At 46.9% G+C, this 10,342-nt stretch overlaps 1 protein-coding gene across 1 annotated transcript in view; it reads right to left on the minus strand.

Annotated features, from left to right (window-relative positions):
* Nucleotides 1–25: 25 nt before the first annotated feature.
* The window catches only part of ZNF395 (zinc finger protein 395), a 22,791-nt gene continuing 12,474 nt past the window's right edge, over nt 26–10,342 (minus strand). The window contains exons 4-10 of the mRNA XM_006884870.1: nt 9,864–9,973; nt 5,758–5,993; nt 5,149–5,249; nt 4,094–4,391; nt 2,213–2,305; nt 445–548; nt 26–137 (exon numbers count right to left, since the gene is read on the minus strand). Of these exons, the coding sequence (XP_006884932.1) occupies nt 26–137; nt 445–548; nt 2,213–2,305; nt 4,094–4,391; nt 5,149–5,249; nt 5,758–5,993; nt 9,864–9,973 (1,054 nt within the window). The remainder of the gene's footprint in view (nt 138–444; nt 549–2,212; nt 2,306–4,093; nt 4,392–5,148; nt 5,250–5,757; nt 5,994–9,863; nt 9,974–10,342) is intronic.

The following is a 10,342-nucleotide window of genomic DNA, read 5'->3' on the forward strand; positions in this document are numbered from 1 at the left end:
GCAGGGCTGAGCCGGTTGGACAGGTTCAATCCAGGAATCGCTGGCAGGCTTTCTTCCACCGGCAGGCTGTGCACCACTGGTCTCGATGCTCAATGCCGTACACCTTGCGGCACTTCTTAGCTTCCCCACGGGCTTTCCTGCCAAGAAAGAGTAATGAGAGTACACAGTCACGCGCTGGTGGTTAGATCTGGAGCGTGGCCAAACACGAGGCTCGGAAAACACACAGACTGGGATGAGCGGCTGGCTCGGAACCGAAGGGCCAGTGGCTTGAAACCCACAAGGCAGGTGGTCAGAGACACAGAAGACAGGCCTTCCCAGATAGCATGTACCCCATCTGAACTCCCCTCACTGGAGGTGACACTTTTAGAGGACTCCGCTTTGCCACTTCGGTGGAGAGGGCGGGGACAGAAGCCAGAGAGAAAGACAAGATGGGGGACCTCTCACCTGGCACTGCTCTGGGCTCGTGGTGGAGAAGTGACAAGCAGGTGAGATTTCATTGCAGGTGGTGGCTGCTGAGGCTCGCTGAAGCTGAGTGACCGGCTCCGGACCTGGGCACAGGGAGAGGGACCTTAAGTTGAGACCGGGAGCATGAGGGCCGTCAGGAGAGGTGAGAGCCGCCCTCCTCTATAGTGCAGGCAGCATCCCTGACTGATCCCCTCTGAGAGTTGGGCTCGTGTCATGCACTGACACAGCAGCAACAGTGCCTTCTCAGCAGGGCTGCTTCAGGGAGAGGTGAGGGTTCTGCATCAGGGGCCACATTAGAGGTGTGTGGCGGAAGCAGGCTTTCAAGGCTCAAGACCAAGTGGAGAACAATAGCGGGGCCAAGGATAGTCACTGGCCAGCTGCCCACTGGACTGTTCTCTAGAGGAGAGACAGCTACTGTCTAGGACCTGGCTCAGTGGGTTTTCAGAGGCTGTAAATCACACAGGAGGAGACTGCCCTTCTTTCTCCCATGGAGCAGCTGGGAGATTCAAACCATGTGCCTTTGGGTTGGCAACGCAACTCCCTACCCACTAGGTCACTAGGAACACCAGTGAGTTTCCAGCTGGTTTTAAGTCCACAGCACACAACAACAACAACAGTCTAGGAAACAAAGGGGCGGGACTCCACGGCCTCAACGGCACCTTCCAGCACTGAAGCGTGCAGTGACACTGTTGCTGCATGACACATTTACAGCTAGAACTCAGGAGAAATGACTCAAAATCACGTGCCGTTTATTTAGCTCGAGAACAAATAGCGTAATACATTGGTCCATAAAGCACATGGAGACTTTTGACTCATTATACCCCTTCATGTGCTCTATCTTCTTCACTGTTCCCACTTTCTTTTTTCTCTTTTCAATTGTGTCTCCTTTCCTTTCTTCTTGATATGAAAACTGTAATTGACACCTACAAACAACCTGGCCTTGGGATTTTCTTGACAATGAACTTGCTTAATCTCTATGCTCCTCTGTAAGCACCCTCATCCTACCCTTTAAGTGAGCCTGTCTCCAGTGGGGGATTATCACAGGAGAGGCGAGTACATCAGGAGTTTCAAGAAGTAAAGGGCTGGAGATCTCTGGCATTGTTGTTACTGTTAGGTGCCATCAAGTAGAGTACAACCCATAGTGAATCTGTAACAACAGATCTGAAACCGGTCCTATCTTGTGCCATCCTCACAATTTCGGACATACTGGATTCCATTGATTGCTGCAGTGTCAATTCATCTGGTTGAAGGTCTTCCTCTCTCTTGAGAGGTACTGTCCCTTCACCTTTCCAAGCGTGATGTCCCTCTCTAAGGAACATAGTGTCTCCTAGCAACATGCCCAAAGAACGTGAGATGAAGCTTTATCTTCTTTGTCTTCAAGGAGCACTCTAAGCTACACCTTCTCTAAGACCTATCTATTTGTTCTTTTGGCAGTCCGTGGCATATTCAGGGAGCTCTGGTGGCCTAGTGGCATGAAGTTGGGCTGCAATAACGAAGACACAGGGTTCGAGGCCACCAGCTGCTCCACAGGAGAGGATGGGCAGTCTCCTCCCAAGTGATTAACTGCCTCAGAGAACCTGCTGGAGGGTCAGCTATGGGTCAGTCCCAACTTGACAGTACACAACAACAACAACAACGGGATATTCAGTACTCTTCTCTAACACCACAGCTTAAAGGCATTGATTCTTCCCCAGCACTGTCGATATGAAAAAGAGCCTGAGCCCAGACAGTGCTTCGAGTCACTTACCGGGGAGAGAGGGGAGGCTGTGGAGGGTGCAGCAGCCCAGCTAATACTGGTGTAGATGTGTGGAGAGACGGGGATCTGGAAGGATGGCAGAGCCTGTTGGGACAAGAGGGTGTCAGCCAACATCCCATCCCAGTAAACTCTCAGAGTCAGCTGATCATCCCTAACCCACCACTCTGCAGCGGGAGGCTCATGTCTGTGTCTGAGATGACCAGAAAATACTGAGAAACACAGGCCGTATCTTCCCAAGAGAAACAAGAGTTTCTAAATGTTTGAAGCTATCCCCTCAATCCAAGGCTCTAATCTTTTGGAACTATTCTTGGGAGTTGCTCTTAAAGCTGGCTGGTGTGCCAACCCAATGACTTAATCATCACAAAGTGATGAAAACAGGTTGATTATCTACCAAGAACATGCTATAGGCATTTCCAAAAGGCATCTCATGAAGTCTTTATGCATGAGTGGCACTGCTACAGAAAGTGTGGTGGGGCATTCCAGGCAACGACCGTGAGACAACACTCGCATGGACAGGTAAGGTTCTGGTCTATCTGTGGAAGCATCAGCCATCCACCTCAGTCGGTCACGGCTGAAGTGAGGCAAACCTGAAACACTGAAGCAGCCACGCTCTCTAATCAGAGGGAAAGCTGGCTCATTTTCAAAGCACTGCTTTTTAAATGACTAACCTGCAAATTATCCCAATGTCTGATAAAATCAAACTGGAGGCAAACAAGATTTAAGGAAAAGTGGCACAGAGCAGCTGCACAGGCACTGCGCACCTACTAAGTACAGAAATAGCCACTCTCAGTGTCACCTCCTCCATGGTCACTTTTCCCAGCCTCACAGGTTAACAGTGTGTTTCTTCTCAGACCGATACTTTGCTCACACCTTCAGTCAAGGCATTGTGGACTACTTATTATAGGCTATTCTGATTGTTCATTACACTCACATATTTCATTCTTTTGTTATTTATTATCATTAATCAGAATTACATTTTCCTCTCTCCACCTAGATCACTTCACAAGGGCAGAAATTATGTCTTGTTTTATCTGGAAAGCTCATTATCAATGCTTGGCACATGTAGATATTCAAACAATGGTTGCTGCACGGAAGAAGACTAGGCTTACTGGCTTGAGACTGGTGGAAGCCTAAGCCTGTGCCCCTCGGATATTCTTCAAATCTGGAATTGAACCCCCAAGGACCACACTCTGCCAGACAACAGACAGGCCTACTGTGGATGCCTCCTTGAGAGAAACATGCTCTTACAATAAACCATAGGAGAGCAAGAGAGTAGAATCTGACCAAAGACAAATCTTAGAGCTAAGAAAGGGCAAGGAAGAAGGCAGATGGGCATGGGAACCCAAAAAACAGGTCAGAGGAGCACTGTTATACTGGAGTAATTGTAACTAATGTTACAAAACAAAGTATGTGTACACTGTTGAATGGGAAAAAAAATGAATTTGCTCTGTAAACTTTCAAAGGGGGAAAAAAATCCCACCAAAACAAAAACTGATTGCTGGAATGTTACTAGAGCGTCATTCTAGGAACTAGAGATTTGCTCTGGGAACCCTAACTCCACTATTTCATCAGCTTTAACAAACCATGATACAATAATTCTCCAATCCAAAGAAATTACCCTGGTTACTTGGGAAATTCAACTAGATGGCTACCACTCAGGGCAGCTACCAATGTCAAACTCTGGAATTCCCACATTTATTGAATGTGCGATAATTTGCCTGTTCCTTTTTTATACAAGAGATGAGCAATTCGGCCAAAGGATTCAGCCTTCAGGAAGGCTTGTCAAGCATCTCTGACAAGGGTGGGCAGCTGTAAATCAGCCCAAGAGTCCCCACAGCCCCGAGGCTGTACTCCTAGTGTCCCAGCCCATACCTGGTATGCATGGTCGGCCTGAATGTGCCAGAAGGAACCAGGAGCCGATTTGCTGAGAGCATCCGAAGGCAGGTAAGACTCCAGGCCAGCGTGTTCTGGGCCTGTGGACTGGGCTTTGGGAGGAGGCGGTGAAAGAATGGCAAGGGGTGTGCTGTTGACGCTGGGGACAGAAGCTGGTTCCGCTGTGGGGGTCCCAGGGGCAGGGGTGCCAGCAGCAGCGGCAGCTTCTTCCTTCACCTGGACTTCTGTGTAGTAGAAATCCTCCTCCCGCTTGAACTGGTCTGAATCCACAGTGTCCCTGTGTGATATGGGGACATGGCCAGGATTAGGTGCAAGCCACCTCAGCTCAGAACAGGGGACTAGCAGCTGCTTGGGGCCAGAACCACGGAGCAACCAGGAGCCCATCTCCTGACATGGTGTCACTGGGAGGTAAGTCTCCTGCCTAAGGCCTTTGCTCTGACAGAAATGTGTGTGAACCTCTCTCCTCCAACAGTCATCCGTCATACACTCTGAGCTCTGCCATGAGTCCTCCTGGACCCTATCTATTTGTAGTCAAGAGCCTTCCTCAGGGCCTGTGAGCTATCTCCTCTGTTATGAGCAGCCATGAAGTTCAGCCCCAGATCTGCAGACAATAAAGCCCCTGGATCCAGAAGGTCAATGCCAACAGCCCTCCAACTCCCCAGAACCCAGCCTCTCTAATTCTTGGATTGCAGTTATCACCAGTAATTGAACCAAACTGCCTCAATTCCACCCTGTTGCAAACTCAAGACACCTTGTTTTCTACAATGAGGTAAGAAGACACATCCATGAGATAGACAGAGCTCCTTTCTCATCCAAGAGCAAACTGTCACCAGTCTGCAGAACAGGAACCTTCTTCCTTCTGGGCTAAGGTATCCTTTCATGGGGCTATGTTGCCAGACAGAGAGGAAAGGAAGTGAAAAGGTGGTGTTCTCAATAAGTGTTTTTCTTAAAGGCATTCTGAGCTATGGGTCATGATGAATTTGCAAGGTGAACTCCTGCAAGGTACCACAGGTAAAAATGGAGCTCATACTCACCCCAGGTGGAGGGCTTTGACATGCCGTTTGATGCCCACTATGGAGCGCAGAACTTTGCCACAGTTTGGCCACAGGCACTTGTACATCACCTTCAGAGAGTTCTAGAGGGAAAGGCAGAGCAGGTCACTGGGTTATGTTCTTCTCCCTCCTCTCACCCCAACCCAGGGAAGGCTTCCATATCACGCAGCTACTCTCCTCTGCGTTCTGGAAGAACCAAACAAAAACATCTAGGAAAGAGGTTCTACTGGACCAAAGATCCTGACAACCAGGAGCCAGAGAACCTGCACCTACGAAACGGCCGGAAGAGCAAACAGCCACGCTTGCTGGTGCAGAGAAGACCTCATCAGAACTCGCATGCATAAAGCTCTATCAAGCCACAGGAAGGAAGGGATAGAGGCTAAAAACAAACCAGAGCCTCACTCATGAAAAAGAGTAGACTCCTGGGACTATCATGAGGTAACAAAAGCAGCAAGAGAAAGCATTTCCCTTTCCGAAAGGGACGAAGCTGGGAGCGTCCAACTCCTGGAGGGCCCGCCCTCTACTGACTGTCCCTGCCCCTCGCACCACTATGCAGACATCAGCCCCACAATTCACAGCACAACCACATACCTTTCGTTTGCGTGGAGTTGGTTCATCCAACAGGAAAGGGTCAGGGTCTGTTTCAAATCCGTTATCGGTTTGTGGGGAACCAAAGGCATCTCCCAAATACTTGGGGCTGGCCTGGGGGTGGGGAGGCGAGGGGGTTGAAATGCCACTGCTCCCACTCCAGTGTCCGCTGGTGGTGCTGCTGCCACTGTCGGACACATCGCCGCTCTCCTTCCACAGATCACAGGAGGTGCGGGAAGCTGGCCAGGGAGAAGACAAGGGGATATTCATGGACTAGAACCTGGCCAGGGCTCCAGTACAGCACTGATTCCACACTAGCAGTCCAGGCCAAGAGACCACGCGTTCATATCCGGGAGCTGCTTCTGCACATCAATCGCAGGCTCTGGCTTTGCCACTCCAGGTGGAGGGAGCATGCCTCCACAGGTGGGTGAGAACACAAACATAAAAGCACGTGAAATACCACTTAGGATGTCTGCCCTACAGCTAGGCACCCTATTCAGAACGGAAAGGTCAAGTTAAAAGGTGTTTTTGGAAAATACCTTTCAGTAGCTTAAATCGCAGCAAGAGCACTAAAGCCTGTGAGTGAAAAGAAACCTTTCAGTTGTTCCAACTATCAGGAGGGTCTAACATCTACCACTGCTGGCGGCAGCGCAGGCTGCTCTTCTTATTTGAAGAGGTACAGTTGGAGAAGACAAGACAGGACAACCTTTCAGAGTAATTCTAACTAATCACAGATGACTGGAAACTCCTCTGCCTCATGAGGCCCTGAACCACCAGCCCTGTTCCCGGCAGTGCATCTCAACAAGGAGAAGGTGCGGGAGTTGCGTTAAATCCTCAGCTTTGAAACTGTCCAGCTTCGGATTGCGGCAGGTCCAACTCATTCACACCTAGGCAACAAGCTCGGATTAATTTCTCCTACAGAAGGACTAAAATGCTGATAGAAAGAGGAAACAATTGTGAAGCATGCAGATATCATGTCTCATGTCCCCCAAAGCCCTTCTTCTAATCTCAAAAAGTCAAATTCATTACACTCAAGTTGGAACCAACTCATAGCTGACCCTCCTTGTCTTTGTAGTAGTCGTAGTTGTTGTTGTACATGGAGTACAACTGTAGCGACCCTATGAACAACAAATCTGAACCCTGTCCTGTCCTGTGCCATCCTCACACTTCCCGACACACTAGAGTTCACTGCGGCAATCACTGTGTCAATCCGCCGATCAATGGTCCTCACCTCCTTCAACTTTCTGCCTTCCCCGAGCATCATGTCTGTCTCCAAGGAACAGCGCCCCCGCCCCCAGAAACATGTCCATTAACTTCTCTCTTTAGAGGCTGTAAATCACACAGGAAGAGCTGTTCCTCCTTCTCCCATGGAGCTGATGGTGGATTTGAACAACCAGAGAAGCACAACCTTTGGGTTATCAGTGAATTCTTTACAGATGACACCATCGGAGCTCCCACGTCTAAACTCACAGGGATCAAAGTGTCAGGAAGAAAGAAACTACATCTGTAGTGGTCAAGATGGTGAAGACAATGACAGGACAGGCAGTATGTAACAAACCCTACAGCAGGATCTCCTGCGGAGAAACAGTACACAGCCACTTCAAAAGGCTCAAACTCCAATACAAGAGTAAAAAAAAAAATACAAGAGTTAAAAAAAAAAGGCTCAAACTCCAAAACTGGAGAGCCTGCATGCAAGAGAAGAAAAACACAAAGCAAAAGCAAAAAGCTGGTATCATAAATTTACCTGTAAATTATAGGATAAAACTAAGTTCATAAGTTACTCAATTTACTTGGCTGGTTGGTTGCCTAGCTCAAGGATAGTAAATACCCAAAACCATGAAAATCAAGTATTCCACTGAAAATACAAAACATTAAGGGTTCATAATAAACTTTTAAGAAATACTTAATCACTTCCTTGCTCTTGCCATTTCTATACACACACAGAGCCATCCAAGTAATACAGAGACTAAAGATAAGAGGTGGCTATGGGTAGAGTACCCACAATTAGAAGCCGGTATCTGTTATTGTCTATATACCTCACACTGCAGAATATTCCAATAACAGCCTGTCATCCAAGCTAGAATTTATATCTAGGGGAGCAGATATGTCACTTTCTTAAAGTAATTACTGGGTTTCTGTCTTCGTCTAACACTTATGAAGCAGAAATGTTTCCATAACAAACAATGGACACATTTCCATTAAATATTAAAAACTATTGTTATTCTTTTAAAAGAATATTTTCCATATAATCAATCTTTAAATAAACTAACTCTAATTTGCTACCAAGGAAGCTGAGGGTGTTTATTGTTTTGTTGTGTTGGTTGGGTTTTTTTAATCATATATAACAAAACATTTGTCAACTCAATCATTCTTCCGATACTGCAGCAGTAATCTTCTCTGAATCATTCTAGTTTTAGTATATGTACTGTCAAAACAAGTGCAAGGAAGCGTTCTTTTTCCACTGACTTCAACAATAAAACCAGAAATGTTCTGTAGCAGAAAGACATCTTTAATAGATAATGAAACTTTCTGTCAAAAAGAAATTAACGATCTCAGGATATGTTGTATTATGAGTAAGACGTGTATACAATGGGGCACATGTGTGTTTGTGTGTGTAATATACACTTATATGCACATACTCTTCTGCTGGAATGAGAGTCGATTTTCTTTCCTTTTATAATATTTTCCTACGTCTTCACCGTATGGACTAGTATCCATAGATAGTAAGCTTGCAGAATCCCCTGACAATGTGCATTTGCCTCTTTTCCTCTCCCTTTTGCTTATGAAGCTCCAAAGTACTGAAAGTGCAGACAGGCAATATTATGCTTTACACCTAGGTCTCACCATCGTCTGACTTACTCCAGTACTCCAATCGTTGGGTGACTAATCATGCCTTTAAACTTATGTCTATACAGGGAGATTATGTGTGCGGGACACTGATAAAGGCCAATCTCTTTCCTGGCATGTGCTTAAAATCCATCCTGTGTTTTTCTACCAGCTCCTAACTAAGTCACTTGCAATTCAGTGAGATCTCACCAATGAGAAAGTTCTTCCCTGGGAGTACGTTAGGCCAGCCCTGTAATGAAGTACAAAACAACTTCAGGGCTACGATCCGCCTTACCAAAGTGCTACTATCCAGCAGACCCTTTCTTCTTCAGTATTAACAGTGTATTCTGGAGTCAAACCAGAAGAATTTTGTTTTACTTTACTAATTAGCTTTGAATTAATACTACTGTTTTGATTAAACAATACGATTTTAGACTTCAGTTGCTTTATTTAAGATCTACGGTCTATTTCGTTGCTGTTGTATAAGCTGTGTCAATTCACACTAATAGGGATGCTATCTATATGACAGAGAGAGAGCCCTGGTGGCCTGGTAGTAAGAAGCTGCACTACAATTCCGAAGGCATGTGGTTCAAATCCAACAGCTGCTCCGTGGGAGAAGGATGGGCAATCTCCTCCTCTGTGACTTACTGCCTCTGAAAACTTGATGGAGGGTAGGTTCCGATTTGATGGCACACAACAACAAATGACAAAGCAGAACTGTTCTACAGGTTTTCTTGAACAGTTATAAAAGTACATCATCGGTCTTTTCTCTCACAGAGCCACTGGAGGATCTGAACCACCAGCCTCTGGGTAGCAGCTGAATACTTTGTTGTACCACGACAGCTCCTTCTTTGGCCCACAGGCCCACACTCATTTACAAGGCTGAACCAGGACCTTTGCAATAGAGCATGAATGAGGCCTCCAGGGAACCATTTACTGTATTTCTACCTTTGTGAATTAAATGCTCTTCCTCTGGCCTTGTTTGGGTCCAATGTGCCTCACTCAACTTACTCCCATAAAAGAACTTACTAAGGTAGCCAATGAGGCTCAGTCCTGTGCTCAATTATCTTCACAATGCACCAGGAGACTTCTCCCCAGATGAGGAAACTGAGGAAAAATAACAGAAGCATCTAACTAAAGGTCACTCAGCAAGTCTGAGGGTAGAAGTAAGAGGAACTCTAGAAATCCGATTGCTAGTTTGGTGATTTTTCACTAGTAGATGCCCCAAAGAAGAAGAAGTCAGTCCCTGAAACCCAAAGCTCACTGAGGCCCCAATTCCTCACCAGAAAAGTTGGCCTCAGCACTTGGAGGGCTCTGCACAATCGGGCTCCAGGACAAGGATGTCAGTACCATGGCTGCCATCATTTCATCCATTTCCACTGCATCCGACTTCCTGTATTCACAGAAGAGAAATGTGAAAGGTTACTTCCAGAGACAGCTAATTCATAGGTTACTTCCAGAGACAGCTAATTCATGAGCCTCAAAGACCCTGCTTCTGGTAGTTTTCATATGATAATATCAGCCCACATAGGAGACGAAGAGGCGTTTTCCAGAGGCACCCAGGAATTCCGGCGTGCTCCTGGGCGGAAGGGCGGCTTAAGAGTGTGCACAAGGGAGGCCAGCCCACATAGGAGACGAAGAGGTGTTTTCCAGAGGTACCCAGGATTTCCGGCGGGCCTGAGGGCCGAAAGGGAAACATAATCCACTCAGGAGTTCTACAGGACACGTCACCTTCCCTTGGAGACAGCTCAACTAAACTCAA

The sequence above is a fragment of the Elephantulus edwardii genome, unplaced genomic scaffold, assembly GCF_000299155.1.
Source record: "Elephantulus edwardii isolate Elephantulus edwardi_28Jun2011 unplaced genomic scaffold, EleEdw1.0 scaffold00038, whole genome shotgun sequence".
NCBI classification, from domain to species: Eukaryota; Metazoa; Chordata; class Mammalia; order Macroscelidea; family Macroscelididae; genus Elephantulus; species Elephantulus edwardii.